Source organism: Lycorma delicatula, chromosome 1 (assembly GCF_047948215.1).
Source record: "Lycorma delicatula isolate Av1 chromosome 1, ASM4794821v1, whole genome shotgun sequence".
In the NCBI taxonomy this organism is placed as follows: domain Eukaryota; kingdom Metazoa; phylum Arthropoda; class Insecta; order Hemiptera; family Fulgoridae; genus Lycorma; species Lycorma delicatula.
In genome coordinates, this window is record NC_134455.1 from 70,327,263 (window position 1) to 70,350,445 (window position 23,183).

The 23,183-nt window shown below is 30.0% G+C and overlaps 1 protein-coding gene across 1 annotated transcript in view; it reads left to right on the forward strand.

The window, feature by feature from the left end:
- The first annotated feature begins 448 nt into the window (after window positions 1-448).
- Window positions 449-23,183, forward strand: part of park (E3 ubiquitin-protein ligase parkin) — a 45,777-nt gene continuing 23,042 nt past the window's right edge. The window contains exons 1-4 of the mRNA XM_075356290.1: window positions 449-755; window positions 3,209-3,438; window positions 8,040-8,172; window positions 22,744-22,883. Coding sequence (XP_075212405.1) covers window positions 495-755; window positions 3,209-3,438; window positions 8,040-8,172; window positions 22,744-22,883 — 764 coding nt within the window. The 5' untranslated portion in view covers window positions 449-494. The remainder of the gene's footprint in view (window positions 756-3,208; window positions 3,439-8,039; window positions 8,173-22,743; window positions 22,884-23,183) is intronic.

Below are 23,183 nucleotides of genomic sequence, written 5' to 3' on the forward strand. Positions count from 1 at the left end.
TAGTAGTTCTCATATTTTGTTTCCTGCCTTATTTAGTAAAGAAACAATTTCACTTTTTTGTTTTAAATCTGAGGAAAATTCTTCAATCAAACAATTTTGCACACTATTGGACCCAGCCCATTCATTCTATCATACACTTCCTACACATCATCAGAATAGTAATTTAGATGTAATTACTCCGAATTACCAAAATCTAATATTGTTTTAAGTTCAATAGTACTAAAATCGAGGAATCGTTTGCAGTTAGTATAATCTATTTCAAAGTGATAATTATAAATAAATATGCATCTTTTATTAATTTTTTTTATAATAGCCCTTTAGGTAAAAGTATTATTATAAGGGCATTAATTAGAGCCGTGATTTCGCTAAAACGATTTTTTATAAGTAATCCTTTTGATATCGATATTTTCTATGGAACTTTACCACCAACATTCTTAACGATTGTTAGTACTGTTGTTCATGTTTTAGGTTATGTGTGTTGTGTAAGGATAGGTATGGACTCTTCAATTATAGATTTAATATTATATATTTTTCGAAGTATGCTTCAAGTCTTACGGTTTGGCAGAAGATCGATAAATAATAGTCTAAATATATATATAAAATCTAATACTGGTAGTACATTGACTGTTGAATTAGATCCGAAGTGGGATATAAAAAACGTAAAAGAAGTTATAGCACCTCAACTAGGGTTACCTCCTGATGAAGTAAAAATTATTTTGGCCGGTAAAGAACTTGATGATTCGATTATTATTGAGGTAAAAATAAATTGCCTTTTCACTGTCTGATACTTTTCAAATGACAAATACCCGTTTCCCAATAATAACATAATTTCGCTTAAATATTACTTTTTCATTCATCAAACATTTGCAGTTATTTTTTTAAATTTTACCCATCATGGTTTATTTGTACAATATGTTTGTTTAATCTTTAAGTAAAAGGTTTATTGGCTGTTTACAGTGTTTGTAATTTCATTTAGCAGGTCTGTTATTTAGTTTGATGTGCTGTAAGGATTTGAGCAATAGTTATCATTTCACTCAATTTAATTTTTAAATTACATTGCTTGACCTCCTTGGTTTAAGTGGTAATTATAGTATTAGTTGCTGATGAAAAAATTTTTTTTTTAATATGTACTGTACTATGACCTACCCAAACAGTCTCAATTTGAGCATTTGTGGAATATTAAATCCTGACTGTAAATTTTAATGATTATAATTATTTTACATTGGCAGAGAATTGTTTGCATTATGTACTTGTCAGACGATTTCCCAAAATTTGTCATTAAATTGCTCTTTGTATTAAAAAATTTGAAGTATAAGAAATCAGCACTATATTTTGATTGATACTTTCAGTTTCTGTGAGTGAAGCCAATTGATAATGGCCTGTCTTAATATATATATATACACATATCACATACATCTGTTGCTGTATTACATACTGTATCAATGTGATACGTGTACTTATTATTAGGACAATGAGGGCATTATTGGTCACTATACTCAGAAATTGCAAATATTTATCAAAAGATAGTACTGATTTTTTATAATTACAATTTTTTAATACCAAGAGCAATTAAATGATAAAGCTTAGCTAGAAGTACAGTATGCATCTCTTGCTATATTAAGTACTGTGACAGTGCAGTTGTTGCACAAATTGTTCAGAACATGTGAACTGTGGAAATTAATAATAGTCGGTAATGCCTAACACATTTAAAAAAATAACAGAAACACATTTCCTGCTGAAAATGTGCTTTTTCATGGGTACTGCTGGCTCCAGCAGAGTACTTAACCCTTGTGGTACTATCAATTCTATTTGACTGTTTTCCAGAGACAGTCTTGCAGCTTTTGCCCTTGTTGAGGTTTTTAGTTTAAAATAGTTACTAAGTTTTAAGGTACAGTCATGAGTAAAACATATGATAGAGATAAGCTTTGTATGACACTATAAAGGCAGTTATATGAGAGTCAGGTTAAAAAGTCACAGATGTATTATTATGACAAGGAACTATTTGACGTTCAAAGAATTTGGGTTTGTAAAAAATTATGGCAGAAAATGAATTATTCTCACCTATTTCAATTACTACTACTACTACAATAAAATATTTGGAATAGTAATCGTCATGATTAATGTATCCTATAAGGAATCACCAGTGAAATTGAGCCTATAACAAACCTGCAAAAGCATTCTATAGTTTAAAGAACAACTCCGAATTTCTGATGTTATTAAGTGCCAGTATACAGTCATTAATTCTTGAATCTGTGGCATTAACCAATGCAGTGTTCTGATCCAGTTTTGTCTTTCATCTTATGTATATGTAATAAAGGCTATATTTTGGATTTTATTACTATCTCGAACATTAATGCATTTGATCATAAAGATCTATGAATGTGTATGGTTCCATGTAGGTTTCATACATTAATATCAGATATTGTGAAATTATACGTCCCACAACAGAAAGGTTTATTATCCAAGTTAATATAATCTAGTGGTTTTATTGCAATTTTAATTTTTTTTGCAATTTTTTTACTTCAAACTATTCCTTTATGAAACACTATGTTGGCTTCATGATATTTTATTTTTAAAATTTTAGGTTTGTTGAGAAGCCATTTGAGAACTTTATATATACATTTAGTTTTTAATGATGCTTACAGTATTTATAGATTATTTATGTATCTAAACTCATGAAAATTATCTAACTTATTGTTTAAAACCTACTAGCACAGTTTACTGGTGTACATTGATAATATCACCATCAGATTAAATGCTTGTAATAATTCTGTTATTCCTTTTGAATTATAATCTAATTTGAAAAGATAAAGTTTTGAAAATTATTTTCTAAGTTAATTCATAATTTTTATATTTAAATTATAATCAATTTAATTGTTGCAAGTACTGTACATGATTTTTTGTTTTGCTAAAAATCCTCATAGAAGTTGTAAAAATCAGGAAAACTTAATATTAAAGCAAAAAAAACTGTGATATATCAATTTAAACAAGAAAAACAATTTTTTCATTCATTACGAAAATTAAATTTAGTTTAAAAATGTTAGTTTTTTGTTAAACAATTGTAAAATCACCAAACAGTTTCTGAAACTATATTGAGACTAAACTATGTGGAAAGTATTAAATGATTGTAAATAATATTGTTACCATTTGATGTAAGTCTACCATTGAAATAAAATAATTTTTTTTTTTTTTTTTTTTTTTTTGTTAGGAGTGTGATTTGGGAGAAAGAAGTATTCTACATGCTGTCCGATCTAGGAGTAAAAATTTATCAGAAAAACCTTTACGATCATTAAATGATGCAATAAGTGTTAGACAGTTAGCAAATATTAGTGAAAGTGATGACAGTACGTTATCTGTTGAAGAACTAGATGCTAGTGAAGGAAAACAGCATAGAAGTAATTTTTATGTTTATTGTGGGGCTCCTTGTGGTATGATCAGGTATTTTTAACCTTTAATGTCTGGCTATGTAAATAAAATTTAACATTTTTTTTAATAAGTTGTGAATTTTAATTTTGATTAAAATGAGCATATTCCAGTTTATAACTTCATTAATTTTCTTATTTATTTTTTTCTTGTACATTTGCAACAAATAACACAACCCTGCAAAATTTGAGTTGTGGAATGTTTTATTTAACTTTTATTAATTGATTCCTATATATTTTTTAGCACTGACTGAAAATAACCTTCATTTTTTTCCATCATGTCAGGATTTTTCAGAAATCGCAAAATTTGTAACAAGTTGAAAAATTGTGAAAATGTCATGCTATAAAATAGACATAAAACGTTTTTTATAATTAACCAATATAATATATTCATTTTTTTGACCTTTACTGGGCAATCTTATAGCTACACAACTGAGTGGTCTGAAGAGGCAGGGGTTGGTTGGGTTGAAGTGATGAAACGGTGGGAGAGCTTGGCCAACAGGTTGTGACAATACTTAATAATATGTAACATACGTATTGGTAGCTATCTGCATCTATGCTTATGCATCGTGCAATTTCTATCAGTACTGTTTCAGTCATCAGCATGTGTAAATCAAGTTTTTCCTGTCCTCCTGATCAAACATGTTTTTGTTGGTGGAAAATATATTTTTAGACCATAAAGCAAACTTTCCGTTTTTAAAATCGCTTCAAGAGACTTCAAAAATTTTGCAAATTTTTTTTTTTGTTATATTTGTGACGAGGCAAAAAAGAAATATGAGAAGTTTCGTTCGACAAGTGAACTCACACATTTCAGAATGAAATAGGAGATCAAGACAAAACTTGGTCACCCCACTACGCTTGCTACACATGTGTTGAAGGACTTGTGGTCAAAGGGTGACAAGAAGCATTCAGATATGAAGTTTCAATTATGTGGCAAGAGCCATGAAGTCACATCAATGATTGTTACTTTTGTTTGACTGGTGTTCAACGTTTCAATTTGAATATTAAAAAAAGAATTGTCTATCCAAATATGCCATCATTTACACCCAGTTCCTCATAGTCCAGACATTCCAGTACCAATTCCACCAGAAAATTTACCAGAAATAGATAGTTCTACAAGTGATTTAAATGAAGATAATATCAAGGAGTATGAACTCGGAGATAGCTGTGAACCAGAGATTTATTCACAGATGGAACTAAATGATTTGGTTCAAGATTTACTTGTGACCAAAGAGAATTCAGAATTACTTTGTTAGAGGTTTAAGAGAAAAATCTGCTAGCAGCTGACATCTCATTTTCCTAGTTCAGGTACAGAGAAAAAACCTAACAGGTTGGTCTAGTGGTGAACACGTCTTCCCAAATCAGCTGATTTGGAAGCCGAGAGTTCCAGCGTTGAAGTCCTAGTAAAGTCGGTTATTTTTATACGTATTTGAATACTAGATTGTGGATACCAGTGTTCTTTGGTGGTTGGGTTTCAATTAACCACACATCTCAGGAATGGACTGTAGAAGACTACACTTCATTTACACTCATACATATCATCTTCTGACCTAATATTTGAATGGTAATTACCAGAGGGTAAACAGAAAAAAGAAAAAGGCACAGAGAAAAGGATTTTCTTCTATATTTTTCAGAAAAAAGGAGAATTATTCTTCTGCACTGATGTATGTGGACTTTTGACTCAGTTTAACATTTTGTATGAATTACCAGCTGGAGACTGTCTTTCTTCACAATGGGAATATGTGTCCATCAATACCCGTCGGATATTCTGTCCATTTAAAAGAGGGTTATGATAATTTGGAATTCATTCTTGATAAAATTAAATACGACAGTCACAAGTGGATTTTGTGTGGCAATCTAAAAAATATAGATGCTCCTAGTACAACAAGCAGAATACACAATATTTCCTTCTGTTTTGTGACAATGTGATAGCAGAGACAGAGAAAATCATTGGATAAGGAATGTTTGGCCAAAAAGGGCTTTATTAGAACCTGTTATGAAAAATGTGCTCTGAAAAGCTCTCATAGATACAAATAAAGTTCTCTCTCCACCTCTGCATATCATGTTAAGCTTGATGAAGCAGTTTGTCTTACCAAAGTTATTTGAATTACCAAAAGAAGGCAAATGTTTTAAATATGTCTGTGATGAATTTCCAGTCTTATCAACCACAAAATTAAGAGTTTCTTTACTGGTCCTGACATTAGAAAACTTCTCAAAGATGGTTATTTTGAAAAACAAATGGAAGTTGCAGAAAAAGAAGCCTGGGGAGCCTTTAAAGACGTAGTAACCAAATTTCTGGGCAATAAGAAGGATCCGAACTTCAAATTAGTCGTTGAGAACGTGCTGCAAAAGTACAAAAATTTAGGCTGTTCGTGTGCTTGAAGGTTCACTTCCTAAATTCTTAAGTGGAATATTTTCCTTAAAATCAGGTGTTGTTAGCATATTGATGGGTGAAAGATTTTATCAGGACTTAAAAAGAAATGGAAAGGAGGTATCAAGGAAAATGGACTACTACACTGATGGCAGACTGTTGCTGGATATTACATCGAGGTGAACCCTATAGAGAACATAGAAGGAAAAGTACAAAGCAGAGTATAAGCTGTCCAAAGAAACTTTGACATATGGAATAAAATTGTAAGTATTTTGCATACTTCAACATTAAGGATGGGCGAAGAGGGGGAGTGGTTTCCAAAGGCATGGCTACCTCATAAAAATTAATTAAATAAATAAAAATAAATTATTAATTAAAAATGCATTATAATAGAAATTAGGCTTATTTTGTGGTAATTTTCATTAGAAATTAAGGGTTCAATGACCCTCTGCCTTCCTCTTCAGACCATTCAACTGCTTAGCTATAAGATGCATAGTACAAGCAAAAAAAAAGAATATATTATATTAATTTATTTTTAAAAAAAATTTTATATATTTTATTTTTTCAATTTTTATAAATTTTGTGATTTGCAAAAAAAAAATGATGGAAAAATTGAAGGTTTCAGATTCAGCATTAAAAAATACATAAAAATCAATTAACAAAATTAAAAAAAAATCATCGCAGGCTTGTGTAATTAGTCAAATTTTATAGTTATTGAATTTGAAAATAAATTTAACAGGGTTCTTATTGTTAAATTATTTTCTTAGGAAATTTAAAATTATTTTAAAAACTTAAAAATTTTCTTAGAATTGATATACTGAAAATTACATAAACGTGAACTAGTCTGAATGCAGTTAATAGTACTTCTGTCTGAAGGCAGGATTATTGTCTTTGTTTTTTCTTTTTAAGCTGCTATCCGTTGAAGTGTCCAGAATTTTGACAAGAGAGTATATATTATTTTTAACAATATAAACTGTAAAATATAAAGCAAAATAATGGAATTATTTCATCCTGAAACTATTTGGGTCTCAGCCTACTGTTTCAGGTGTAGATAAATGTAATATTAACAATGAATTATAATTTGTTGTTAATGGGACAATAAATATGATTTTTAAAAAAGAAAGGAATTATTAGTTTCATTAAGTATTTGTATATCAGTTATATTGATGTGGATTATCTGGGTGATTACAGCATGCATATGCAAACACTCAAATTGTTTTTTATTTGTTGTATTATTATTTTTAATAATTATAATGGGTATGATTAAGAAAACCAAGGGTGTCCAACTTTGTTTGGCTACATGTTTCATCTCATTTACCGGTGGTTTATTGTTTGTGAATAATAAAAAAGTTGCAGATTCTTATGTGTACTAACTAACTAGTAGGTAAATTATGAATTGCCCCTTCTAATCACATAAGGAAACCTTTTGACAACATGCTAAGTAATAATGCAGTAATTATATAACTTCTTATCAACAAATATAACACATCTAGTTATTGAATATTCAGTGCTAGTTGAAAATGCATTGATACACAATTACATTGTACAGACTTCTAGACAAATACATAGATATCTGTTACTCAGTAAGATTAGAAATATTCCCTTATCTCCTTAATCATCTGGAACTACTTGTGAATAGAATATCTGCATTTAGTAACACCATAAATATGCTTTATTGAAGGTCCTTATTGGGCTTTAGTGTAACTAATATTACTGGTCATTAAATATATCCATAATAAACTTGAATAAAATATAATATATAATAAATCCATAATAAACTGAGTAAAAATTTATAAATAAATACTTTCCATATTGTTATAAATTCAGTACTAGTATAAGCTATCTTTCATATATTTAGTGAATAGATTATCAACTAGGGAGGACATTGCATAGTTAATAAGAAGAATATAATTACTGTATTATTGTGTGTCTTGTTGAAAATGTCTCTTATGCAGTTTTAGGAGACCATTATAATTACTTACTAGCAGTTGTTACCTTGTTACCTAATTTAACATGCTGATTCATGTAACATTAAGTGATGTTTAATAGCAATGAATGCTATATTTTTATTTATTTTTGTTAAATAATTTAAAAAATATTCAAACTATGATTAACCCCCCCCCCCCCCTAGGCTTCCCCCTTCCATAAAAACTTTTAAGTAAGCTTAATCCTTAATATTCAGTCAATTTATAACTTGTACATAAAATATAATGAAGACTTATATTTTTTTATATTTTCTGTTTTAGAATGGGTAAACTAAGAGTGAGGTGTGCAACTTGTGGAAGTGGAGCTTTGACTGTTGATAGTGATCCTACGTGTTGGGATGATGTGCTGAAATCCCATCGTATATCTGCCCATTGCGAAGAAGAAAACTGCTCAGTATGCACATTTTATTTAAAATCTCATTTAATTATTATGTTCTTTTGTGTTACTTAACCTCATAGCAAGCTGTTGATCCTGATACAATTGGTACTAGATGTAGTTGAATCTCAGACAAAGCCATGTTTATGATAGTTTTATTAACTGAACTATACTGGTACTTATTTATTTACATATTTTTTTGTTATTATTATTGGCATTCTTAATCTAAAATTATGTTACATCTTATGATTAGATCTTAAAAGATATACTATTCTCTTTTCAAGTAACCTACATTAGTAAACATTGTTAATTGACAGGGTTGAAACCAATAATAGTACAGTTTGTAATGCATATGTACATTGTGTTTATAAAACATAAACATTGTCAGTACTACCACTAATCACATACTAAACCCACTAAGCAATTCACCAATCACATATTAATATAACATATTTTTAATATTAAAATATATTATACGCAATAATGTATTATTGTATACACACAACACACACACACACACACACATATACACACACATAAACTTTCACACATATACACATATATATATACACACATGCATACACACACTTACATACACACACTTACACATACACACACACAAAATATTATATTGTATATATAATTGTATTATATTATAGTATTGTTATTGTAATATATTATTGTATATATATATATTATTATTTTTAATATTATACACATTTTTTAAAATATTTTATTTAATTTTTTTGTTGATCATAACTCACTTAAATAATCATGCCTTGAAACCAGTATTAGCTCTTAATGTATGATATTGTTTTTGTGGGGTGTGTAAAACTTATGATATTGTTTTTGTAGGGCGTGTAAATTCATCTTAGTAACTTCTTATTGGAAGTCTTCTGTAGCAAAATCATCTGAAAAGTATATATAAGTGGAAGTAGTGTGATCGTGACATTATGAACATTATAAGTCTTTTTTTATACCATAAAAATAAAACATTTCAAAAATTTAATTGAACTTTATTTGGGAGTAGTACATTCCCTAACATTTTTGGTTTTGAAACCCAGGAACAGAAGATTTGTCTTGTTTTAGAAAATTCACATATCAGATCAAATATCACATCTGGAAATTTGGACATTCATCGTGTGGCCGTTCTCCCTACATCGTCGCACATCCAACTTTATCCAGGTTGCCTGCTAGGTTTCTGTGCCAGGTAACATCTGCAGGGCAACTTGTTTGTGGTGAGTGACTATATTATTATAAATTGAAATGCCCAGTTTTCATATACTATCATTTATTACTTACCTATATATTTCTAGAACATGTTTCTAACCTTTCCATAAATAATTACAATTGTTTATATTTTGTTTCCCATTGTTGTACCTTACATAGACATATTCATTTTCTCTTACGTTCAATCATTTCATTTTATTCAGAATTTTATCCTTTTTATACATTTATGTTACACATTTACATGCAACTTTTATTTTATTCATATGTATATTTTATGTAATTTTCAGTTGAAGCATATATACTGTTGAAAATCAAAATTCATTTAATCAGTCGGCTGATAGTATTAGAGTTGATAGACATTCCTATGAGGTGATGGAATGGGAGTGAAAGTAGTGGGGAACGAACTGTATTGGTGTGTGTCTGGTCAGTCGGTGAAAGACAGTGACTCGGTGCGGTTACAGTATAAATACAGTTTTTATTAATATCAGGTGTAATGGTTATTTTTTAAACTTTGAATATCTATAGCCAACCTGAACATATACTATTGGAATTTAAAATATTTGATTTCCAAGAAAAAGATAAATATTTTATTTTCATCGATAAAGTCATTGCACTGTGAAGCCAAATTAAGATAACGTACACACTTACATGCAATATTTATGTTTTCTTATCGCATTCAAACCTCAACCATAATACAGATAAGGAATAAAGCTGAATAATTGTTCTCCAATCTGAATAAAAAAGTAGATTAATCATAATTAATTATGCTTACCTCTACAAGATTAAAATATCAATATTATTTTCAACTTGGGTATCTATTAAACAATTTATACTAATAAAACTGTGTACATGTTATGATGCATGTTGATAAATTCAACTTCACATGTATAAACAGTATCATTATTTCATTTTAAGTTTTGTTTGTTTTTTGAATTACTAATTACAATGACTAAATTAGACACATTGATTGCCCAAAGAGGTCGAATTAAGAGAAATTTAACAAGATTTCAAACATTTTTAACAAATACTTCGTAAACCCTACATCACTGGCTAAAATAAATTTACGATTAAACAAATCAAAGGAACTGCTTGATCAATTTAACCTAATTCAAGACAAAATTGACAATCTCTATAGTGAAGATAGACAAGAGGCACAGATTACGGAGACCGAAAGGATGGACTTTGAAGATAAATTTTATAATGTTATTAGTCAGGCTGAAAACATAATCTCTTCCTCCATCCTCCAAAATACCAGTGTTAATAGCACTGTACCCACGGTAGAATCTCAAACAGCTACTCAAATAAGGCTTCCTCAAATAAAAATTCTGACCTTTTCTGGTTTGTATGAAGATTGGTTGCCATTTAAGGAAATGTTTTCTGCTACTATTGACATCAACAGTGGACTAGATGATGTACATAAACTCTATTACCTGCATCAGTCATTGAAGGGTAGTGATGCAGCTAAAATCATTGATTAAATTGATTTGACATCTCAAAATTACATGGAGGCTTCAGAATTGCTGGAAAACAGATATCAAAATGAAAGGATCTTAGTTAATTGACACATAAAGGAAATTTTTAATCAACCAAATATTGAACAGCGCTTCACTTTGACGTCTTCTCAATGATACAACAGTGCATTTGAAAGCACTATCCATTTTAAAACAACCAGTAGAAAATTAGGATATGTTATTAATACATTTATTGTCATCGAAATTGGATTACAGCACTAATAACAAATGGCAATTAAAGGCAGAACCAAATAAGGTTCCAACATACAAGGAATTCTCTGACTTTCTAATTAGGAGATGTCAGATGCTAGAAGCAGTGGCTAGTAGTCATCGTTGATACTTATGTCATCATTGAGAAACGGTCAAATTCCACTAACATTAAATGTTTAATATGCAGATTAGAACACAAGATATTCAATTGTCCCATCTTGATTAAAATGAGCACTGATGAAAGAAAGGAACAAGTTAAAACTAAACTTATGCATCAATTGTCTTTGTCCAGGACACTTGAAAAGGGATTGTAAGGTACCAAACAAGTGCAAAACTTGTGATCAAACTCACAATTCTCTGTTGCATTCATCATCAGCTTCAGATTCACAGAAAATATCTGGTAATACAGAAGTAGTAAATTCTAAACCACACTCTTCAAGTGTAACTGTAGGAGATTCATCTCTTATAATGACAAGTGAAAATAGACAAGTGTTACTTTCCACAGCTGTTGTAGAAATTGCTGATAAATCCCGCAGTTACATTTCATGTCATGCACTTCTAACACAGGTTCTTCAATTCATATCATGACTGAATCTCTTTCTCAACAACTTAAATTTCCAAAATTTAAGAGTGGAACTCAATCAGTGGCATTGGTTTAGTAAATGCAAATATGAGTCATTGTGTTACAACAGTGATGAAATCTTGCTACTCAAATTTTAAGGCTTAACTGGATTTCCATATTCTACCAAAAATTACACAATCATTGCAAACGACAAAAATAAACATGTCAGATTGGAATCTGTCAAAAAATATTGTTCTAGCAGATCCATTGTTCTATGAATCTCAATGAATTGATGTGTTAATTTGAGCAGAAATATTTTACGACTTATTGTGTGGAGGCCAGTTTCACTTGAAACACTGTTCTCCATACTTCAAAAAATAACAGTACATCAACAAAACTTCACGTGGTATTTGATGTGTCCTGCAAAACTGACACAAACATATCATTCAATGACTGTCTAAGCATTGATCCAGTAGTTTAAGACAATTTCATTTCTATTGTGATGATTCAGAAAGCATTATGACTGCAGATGTAGAAAAAATGTATTGCCAGCTATTAGTTGATCTGCAACAGACAAATTTGCAGCTTGTCTTTTGGAGTAGTGATCCATTTCTCCCATTAAACATAAATAAATTAATTACACTTACATATGGAACAGCCTCAGCTCCAAATTTACCAACAAAATCATTACAATTATTTGCTGCAGAATATCACCAGTCTTATCCTGAAGGAGCATCTGCAGCGTTATCTGATTTTTACATTGATGATATCATGACTGGAGAAGAGTCTCTTGAAAAAGCTATCAAGATACACACTCTATTATAGCAGATATTTAAAAATGGATGCTTTACAATGAGAAAATTGCACTCTTAACAGTTATCAACTATTACAGAATCTCTCCAGTGAAGAAATAGAAAAGGTTTACGATATCAATCAGGATAACACAGTAAAAACTTTAGGACTACATTGGAACCCACAGTGTGATACGTTTCATTTTGTCATGCACCTTGAGGACAAGCTGTCAACAGTCTCAAATAGGTTAATACTTTCAGAAGTTTCCAGGATTTTCAATCCTCTTGAATTGTTTGGTCCTGCAGTTTTAACTGCAATAATCCTGTTACAGGATCTATGGCAGCTTAAGTTAATTTGGGATGAAAGTATACCACTTCATATACAAAACAAGTGGCTTACTATAAGGAATTTATTTACAACACTCAACAATTTAACAATACCTAGATATATTCATGCTGGAGCAGATAACAATTTACAATTACATACATTCTCAGATGCATCAGAAAAAGGTTACGGTGCATGCATATATATATATATATATATATCTCAGGAGTGAAGATAGTCAAAGTAATGTCAAAACAATGTTGGTATGTTTAAAGTCTAGAGTCACCCCTTTAAAAAGATTAACCTTACCACAGTAAGAATTACGTGGAGCCACTTTGACTGCTGAATTATCATACAAAATAACTGTATCTTTAAAATTAAACTTAAACAATCTATACTATTGGCCAGATTAAAAATTGTTTTAGCATGGATAAACTCATCTTCCACCAATTGGAGCAAACTGTGTTTGTAGCAAACCACATTGGAAAGATTCAAGAAATTTCTGACCCTGATGAATGGAATCATGTGAAAGGTGACAACAATCCTGCTAATATGGCTTCATGAGGTGTTTCAGCAGAACAGTTTTTAAAGTCAGAATTATGATGGCATGGGGCAACTTTGTTGTCAGATCCTTCCACATGGCAGCAACCATTGGATTTGAAGTTCTATGAAGAAGAAGAAGAAGAAATACCTGAATGAAGGTCTACGTGTCCAGTTAATGTGATCACTTTAGATGATGATCTGACTAGCAGATATTCATCTCTTGTTAGGCTTAAGCGCATAACAGCATGTACTCTTCATTTTATAAATAATGCAAAACTGAAAGATCACTGTTTAAGAACATATGGATTATTACAAATGAATGAATTAGATCAGGCAGTGATCACTCTTGTCAAGACAGTTCAAAAAAGAGCATTAAGTGATGAGTACAATCAGCTAAAAAACGGCAAGGAATTGAGCACACATAGTAAGCTCTTATCCCTGTGCCCATTTATTGACAAAGATGATGTTATCAGAGTTGGTGGTCGAATATATAATTAAGAACAAGCTACTATCAAAAACATTCTTGTTGTTCTTCCATATAATTATCACTTCACAAAACTGGTTACAAAACATGAGCACATTAAAAAGTTAACATTTGGGACCACAAGCATTACTTGCTTCACTTCGGCAACAGTTTTGGCCTATTAAAGGACAAAAACTTGCAAAACAAATAGTTCTTGAATGCGTTGTAATCTTCAGAGTAAAACCAAGGTACATTCAACAATGAATAGGAGATTTTCCTGCCAAAAGAGTGCAACTGTCTAGACCATTTCTTAATATCAAAGTGGACTACTGTGGACCAATTGAAATTCTAACATCACAGAGACGAGGATCTAAAACAACCAAGGGATACATTTCATTATTTGTTTGTTTGGCCACAAAAGCTATTCACTTGTAGCTTGTTCAAGAATTAACCACCAAATCCTTCTTGGCAGTGTTACAAAACTTTACATCACGATGAGGATAATGCTCTAAAATATTCAGTGACAACGGAAAGAATTTTGTTGGAGCCTCAAACGAATTAAACCAACTTTTATCATCAAGAACACATTATGAAACAATAACACTCGCTGAAGACAATATTACCTAGAAATTCATTCCTCTCAGATCTCATTTTGGAGGACTATGGGAAGCCGGAGTAAAATCTATAAAATATCTCTTGCTAAGAACAATTAGTAAGGCATCACTGACATACAAAGAATTATACATTTTTATGTAGAATAGAAAGTTGTTTAAATTCCCATCCATTAACTTACCTTTCTTTTGATCCTTCAGACCTTTTCCCTTTAACCCCTGGGCATTTTCTAATAGGTCAGCCATTCTTCATGATTCCAGAAGCACACGTTCCAGAGATCAGCATTAACCACCTCAGTAGATGGCAACGCATCAATCAATTAATCATGCAATTCTGGGAATGCTGGTGTAAAGATTACATCAGTGAACATTAGCAATAAGTTAAATGGAAGACTACATCAAAAGATCTTCAGGTTGGTACTGTAGTTATCATTCATGAGGATAACGCTCCTCCTCTACATTGGAGGCTAAGTTGTGTAATAGAAACAGTGAAAGGTTCAAATAATAAAATTAGAGTCGTCGTGGTAAAGACTCAAACAAAAACATTAAAAAGAAGTATTACGAAGGTGTGACCACTTCCAAACATTGATTAGAAAGAATTTAGCTAATGTCTTAAGTTCAGTATAATATTGATAATAATCCACTTTTTCATATATTTTGTATTTCCTGATTTGTTTTGACTTTGCATTTTTATTTGTTTTAAACATTTTGACCAATTTTGTGTTCTTTAGTTTTAATTTTTTATTCATTTTTTTTTTGAAGTTGAAAACACTTTGTCTTCAAGGTGGGTGGAATGTTGTAGAATATACATATAGTTTGGTTACATGTGTACTTGTAATGGGGATTGAACAGTACAAGTCAGTTGGCTTCAAGTTAAGCTGCCGATGAGAAGTGTGCTTGCAAATGTAGTGTTCAGTTGATACATGTTGTACATTTTCTACAATTTATATTTTTACACATTATGCATTTTATTATAGAGTGGACAGAAATCAATATATAAATATATGATAGACAGGATTATAATTTATTCAGTACAATTACCGTTATTCATATAAGTCTTTTTTATACCATAAAAATAAAACATTTCAAAAATTTAATTGAACTTTATTTGGGAGCAGTTCATTCCCTAACAATCTGATTAAAGGAAAAAAATGTAAACCATATAATTTTGCATTAAATATTTCAAGATAAATTTATTACAATAGAAAAAACTATATTTATTAAATACCTATTTAATTATCTGTACCTGAGGAGTAATTTTCTTATTCCATTTTATTATCGCTCTGATTCTGAATCAATGCAATTTTTATTCACATCTTCATCTTCCCATAATACGTCATCCTCTGACCCAGCTAAGGCATTTATAATATAACATTTTTTAATTGAATGTTGGACTAACTTTTCTGGGATTTGTTTCCATGCGTTGATACCCACTTTGCCACTGTTGATGGACTAGCTTTTTTAATTTTTTCTGATAATGTCAGTGGGAGGTCTTCACTCATTAACCATGATTCATATAAGTTTCTTAAATAATCCTTAAAGAATGACTTATTAACTGAAATGTCCAATGGCTGTAGCTGTCTTGTCATCCCTCCAGGTAATCACCAAATCACCATTGTTCTGAATAATTTAATTTTTTACTTCTTCGGTTAAATGACCTCGAAATGCATCTAGTGTTAGCATGTTGGTAGTTTATGTAGATATCCAGGATGTCTATTCCATACCACATCCAACCAATCTTTCATAAGATTTGCCATCATCCAGCCTTTCTTTTGTGTTCTGACTGTAGTACCAATGAGTGATATTATACCAACTCAATATATGGTGGTAATTTTTTACCATCAGCTGTAACTAATAACATTATCATAATTCACTGTTTTCTGTATTCAGTTGTAATGATTTATATTATTATTTTTTTCTTTCTCATTGTTTGTATAAATACAAAGCATATAAAAAAAAAATAGGCATCTTATCAGCATTACCAATGTGATTAAATTGATAGTCATTATTCTTTCTAACAATTATGTTGTGTTGAATTACATGTATTTGAAAATTTGTTAATATCTGTTCAGAATCTACTGTAAGCTTTTGACAAATTGATGTTATGATGTAATGAACGACACTGCAACGCATTAACCTCTCACACCAGTCTCAACTTCCCTTAAATTCCACACAGACAGCCTTGGGATTTCCAAAGATTTTAATTGCATCATCTGGATGGTTACCAGTAGTTCTTTTGCACAGTTTTCTTTTATGAAATCAAATACAGCATCATCAATTTTGGTAAATCTTCCTCATTTAGATCCAGTAAAACACTTGATCGATGTTTTACATAAAAATATTGCTTGATGATCTTTTCTCTAACACTGTATATTGACTTCATTAGTATCGAAATGATGGCTGACAGCTCTATTGACATTATTTTTTGTAAATACAATAACTTTCTGTTTTAATGCAGTGTCATAATGCAACCTTTTTGTTGCCATATTAATGGTTAAATTAATGTTAAACTAAACTTCACTCCTTAATAAATTGTGAAGAAAGACCGTAACATGATATAACAACTGCAACACTTTCAATATATAGCCGGATTCCGATATTAGGGGATATTTTTAATATCAATATCGATATTTTTATCCTATCCCTATGTATGAATAGGTATCATATCTATGTCTGAGTAGGTACTTATCTTATTTCATCGAATCTAACACTTATTTCTTTGAGTAACATATCGAAAAAATAATGCGTCATAGAATGAAGTAAATATGGTATTAAGTAATACCTCTTTGCATACAGTCTTGGAAGATATTCTAGAATTGGGTAATATATAAGAGATTCATTAATTTCTATTGGCATTTAGATTGCTGTTTACAATGTACTTTTCATATGGCAGCCTAAATTAATTTTTAAAAATTCAAATAAGGTTTATCCCTCTCTGTCTATAACCAATGAGGGGAGTTAGATATTTCTGTAAGAAAAAATGAGAAATTCATAAGTTTTAATTGCAACTGACATAAGTATTAGTATACATGTGAGTTAACATATACTAATACTTATCTTATATTATTAGATAAAATGTTAACAGTAACACTTTTCATCTGCATTATTAATTGATATATTATTGATTTGAAAATTTATTATTGTTGAATTTTTATTTCTTACGAATCCCTGTTTAGAAATGAAACTGATGTCGCTTATAAACCAAAAATAAGTTTATGTTAAGAATTACTCACTTAAAATCTGAGTCAACATATCTTTGACAAAATTTTGTTATAATAAAGGTTAATGTTATGTGATTTACCTGATGTTGACACCAATGCATTTATTTATTTTATCAGCTACATACAAATAACTAACTATTCTTATTTTAGTAAGACTAATTCTGCAGAAGGTATTATTTACCTGTGTGCATATTTGATTACATATTAATTGATATCACAGACTTACACTTAGATAAACTTAACTGTTCACAATTATGTCTCTTTTAATAGTCTTTTGTTTACATTATTTATAATTTTTGTAGATATCTTAAATTTACATTTTGTCTTTACCTATCTACTTTTTAATTTTGTTGTTGAAACAAGGTAAACTCAGTTCACTAGATCCATTTTTAGACGGTAAAGGTATACTTCGTGTAGGAGGTAGACTGGAACATTCTAATTTGTCTTTCGTTAAAAAACATCAATTAATACTACATCCTCATGCAAACATAAGAAGGTTTATCATCCACAGTGAACATTTGCGTCTTTTACATGCTGAACTCCAATTAACTCACAGTTCTCTTCGTCAAAGATTTTGGATTGTGAATGCAAAAATAGCTATTCGTTCTATAGTTCGGAAATGCCTAAAATGTTTTCGTTTTAATGCTGATAAGCAATCTCAGCAACTTGGTCAATTACCCTCTTCTAGAATTATTCCTTCTCGAGCCTATTGAATATGGTGGCCACTATTATGATTCGCCATGGCGGGCAGAAATCTAAAATTCTTTCAAAGGCCTATATTGCGCTTTTTATTTGCTTAGTTACTAAGGCTATTCATTTAGAACTTGTTTCAGATTTAACAACTGAATCCTTCATTGCTGCTTTAAGACGATTTATTACTTGTAGAGGTATTTGCAATCAAATGTATTCAGATAACGTTACTAACTTTCGTTGTGCTAGGAACACTCTTTATGAATTGTTTCAATTCTTTGAATCAAAGGACGTCAAATTCGGCTATTCAATCTTTCTCAAATTCTCAAAATTTCAAATGGTCATTTATTCCCTCTTCCTCACCCCACTTTGGTGGCTTGTGGGAAAGCGGGTTCAAGAGTGTTAAATTTCATCTTCGCCATGTCACTGGACAAACCATTCTTACCTTCGAGGAATTTTATACAATTTTAACTCAAATCGAAGCATGTCTTAATTCTCGCCTACTTTTCGCTATTTCTAATGACCCTAAAGATCATGAACCGCTTACTCCTGGCCATTTCTTAATCGGCTCTCCTCTTACTTCATTTCCTGACCCAGACTTTTCCGAAATTCCAGAAAATCGTTTAGGTAGGTGGCAATTATTGCAGAAATCTATTCAAGTTATTTGGAAAAGATGGTCTAAAGATTACTTGCATCAATTGCAACAACGCAATAAATGGCGTTTTCCCAATAGAAATCTTTGTGAAGGCGATTTAGTTTTACTTTGTGATGACAATACTTCTCCTTTATTTTGGAAATCTGGAATTGTTACTCATGCTTTCATGGGTTCTGATAATTTAGTTAGAGTTATTGACATTCGTACATCAAATGGTGTATTTCATAGACCAATACATAAATTGTGTCTGCTACCTTTATCAGATAAATAATTAAATCTTAATGGTTTTATTCAATGTTTTTTTATTTTATATGTATTCATTTTATTACTTATGTATATCTCATTAACTGTTATATGATATTACCTAATATTGTATTATTTGTCAAGATTACATTATGTTCAAAAACTGTATCATATTTGTATTATATTATACTATGAATTTTCTTATAATTTAATTATTTATGTATTACTCAATCGTTTGTATTCAAAATCTGCCGATTTTGGCGGGCAGTTATGCTAAGTTTTAATATCATGTTTTCTTTTTCAAAATATTGCAATGGCAGCTTGTTGTTGTAGTTACATTTCACGCCACTAGGGCTAACGACATGCGTGCACTTCCTTTGTTACACTCGAGTGGTGTGGACACACGTTGCAAGATGGTGTAGTGGGACGGTAACATACAATGCGTTTAGTTATTCAATCATTCATTTACGTCAATTCGATTCAATATACTTCAAGTACTCTGTATTATTAATATTCAATGTGTTATTACTAAACTGAAATCAAACTACAACAAACAAGACTACCAGATATATCTAATCAAAAATGTATTCTACAAATGAATAAATACTACATAAACTCAATATGGATTGGTCTACTTATTTAATCTACAACCAATCAACACACAACAGAATTAACTTAACAAATTTTTTCTAAACTTTTCACCAACTACATTGTGACGAGGAAGACTTTGACCACAAATGTTTAATAGGTGTATACCATGTCGTTCTTTCCATGTTGCTAACCAACCATCACTAGTGGTAAATGACAGTTGACCTCCTAATTTTTTAATGAGAATGAAAGATTTTGATTGCAGTAATAGCCCTGAGATTGGAACCTGTTGTTCACATTCCTGACAAAACTACATATACAAAGCTTCAACCAAATGCTCATGTTAAGAATTTTTATTATAGCTCTATTTCCCTAAGAGTCTTTAGCAACCATTTCCTCACAAAAGTTTTCAATTGCTTCTATTTTTTTCCAATCAGAAACTGCTTGCTTTGCAACTCTTAATTGAAGGACTATATTTTTTTAACTTTCCACTTTGTCAGCATAGTTAGATGCATGCATTTTTTTCTTGCATAGAAACTGTTATTCTTTTTCATTTCAGAAACATGAAACATGCATGCATGGAAGAATACTGATACAAATGAACAAACAAACAAAAACACATAACAATTTAATTGTACTGTATGCATTACAACATATACGTAATAAAACTATGACTACAACTGATCAAATTTGACTGAGATCTAAAATTGTTGAAAACCAGTGGACGGGTAAATATATAAATGTAAAATGTTTATTTTTGGTTGAAGACTCGCATCCGTGAATACAGAGTAGCATAGTTTACTACAGTAATGTCATGTAGGCCTAATCATAAACAAAAGTAAATTAGTCATCTTATTGGCGTCTTAAAAATTCTGCTCTCTTTTTCCTTCAACTGTGTGTTTTCAAAAACTTCTTTACTACTTGTAATGATAGGATCGGGAGAATCAGTCTGGATTATTCAGCAGTCCAGATCACTGGGGTCCAGATTAGCATTATTTACTGTATTCTGTAAATATGAAAAAACCAAGCAGAGAACATATTCTACATAATTACAAAAAATAAATCAAAAGTATAAACATAAACATAACTCCCTTGTGAGTATTATGTATTCAGTTTAATAATAATTAAAAATCAGTATTTTGATAATAATAATATTAATAATAATAATAGATATCATGATAATAGATTTTTAGAAAATGGTACATATACTTCAAAAATATTTTACTGCTGTACATAGGACCAGATTTTCTAAAACTTGGGTATTTCATCTATTCTGGTTTTTACCAGAATGTTGTAACTGTGATCACTCCAAACGTTTGCTGATCTGGCATGAAATGCTTTCCCATTATATATGAATTATTATTAGGTTTACACTGTATTTAATTTCTTTTGTGCCTCTGATTGTTGTGGTTATCAGCCTCTAATAAAAAACAAAACCATGCTGACAAATTGCACTCAAACATTCATGTAAATTTGGTAGTCTTAAGGACACAGTTTATTGTGATACTTTTGATCATTGGTATTTTGTCCACTCAAGGTACCTTTTGATTTACAGGATGCTATTGCTTCAGCTACTTCAAGTGTTACAGATTTCTTAAGTTATATGGGATGCAGTTTACTGTCTTAGCCAGAAATTTTTAAATACTATATTAAAAATCAGCAGTGTAAATTTCATTAGAAATTTATTGATGTGGATTTTTAAAAATATATTTAAATTTTAAAAGTATAAAGTTTACCTATTAGTTTGTGTTTTTCATCTCTCTTTGACTTAATTTTTATCATATTACTCTTTTCTATTCTGCATTATCTTTTAAACTTGAGGTGTATCACTGTGTCATCTTGGATTTTTTTTAAAAAGAATTTTGGTGTTATAATTTAAATAATTGTACAGAATAAGATATTCTCCTCACATATTTTGTTTAAAGTTCTAAAAACATTAATTTCATCCATGATTACACATTATATTCACTTTTTTGTTCAGCTTAGAGGTGTTTACCAAGATATTTACATTAGAACATTAAATAATTAACTAATATATCATTAAACTCTAACATTAGAAAGTATATGATATTTCATGAGTAGATCTTCAATTGATACTGTTCTCTGTTACGTATTATTAATCAATCAAGTTTTTTTTATTGTTTTATTGGTTTTTCAAGTCACAAATTCAGTACTTCTTAATGTACTTAACAGTAAACTTGTTTTATGAATTTATAATATATGAAGAATTTGTTATAATGTCTTCAATAGTAAAATTTGATATTAGTATAGGTTAGGGTGATGTGTTGTTGCTTATTAATATACAACTTACTATAATAAACAAAAAATATATAATAATGGTGGTTTTTACTATTGAATAATACCTTGAATGTATTTTTGAGTAAAAGATTTGTACGAAACATGACACTTAAGAATGAAAATTATTACTGGTAAGTAATGGTCGTGCCAAGAAAATGTGTGATAATTTGTTAGAATTGGTTTTGAAAAATTGTTCTCAAATGTGATGTTCAGTTATTTTGTGAGGTAGCAGTTGAATTTTAATTGTTTAATTTTTAATTATTTTTTAATATATTATAATAGTTAATAGTAGGAATGTGATGTAAAAACCATGTTACATTATGACCAATGATGATACAAGTTAAGTGAGAATTTCAGGTATATCATTCAGTTGCAAATGAGTTTATTTTTTTGTACTCAAATCGACAGGTGTAATGGGCATCAAAAAACAATTATCCTGTGAGTATGAAAAGAGTTTGAGGGGAATATCTGATATACAATTGTCATCATTTTAGTTGTTACATCAAAAAATTTTCTCATCAATAAAATTTGTATTCTTTTTTTTTATCAGAGTTGTGTATTTTAATTAATTTTACTTTTATTCTAATTTCAATTTTTATTTTATTTTCTGTTTTAGTTTTCATTTTTTTTTCTCTTAATTTGTTGCAGACTGGCCCTGTTTCATGGGCAGAGTTTTATTTTAAATGTGCTGAACACACATCTGAAGGTGAAAAAGATCAAGCAGTACCATTATATCTAATACGACACAATCTAAGTAATGTACCTTGTTTAGCATGTACTGATGTTAGGTGAGTGATTTTGTACTAATTCTATTTTATTAAATATCCTTCAATTTTTTTTTTGTTGTAAAGTATATAAATATAAAGAAAGAATTATGCTAAATGGTTATTGAAATAAATTTCAAAAGGTCAACTACTGCTGATGTGTGTGTTAAATTTTTTCATACATTAAAAATTCATTTCATATAATAAAGAAAAAAAAAAGAATAGGGTAACAACTATAATTGAGCATAGGCTTGTTGTTAGTAGAGGTATAAATACGAGGATTGTTCAATAAGTCCTCAGAAAAAGATAGAAAAACAAATTATT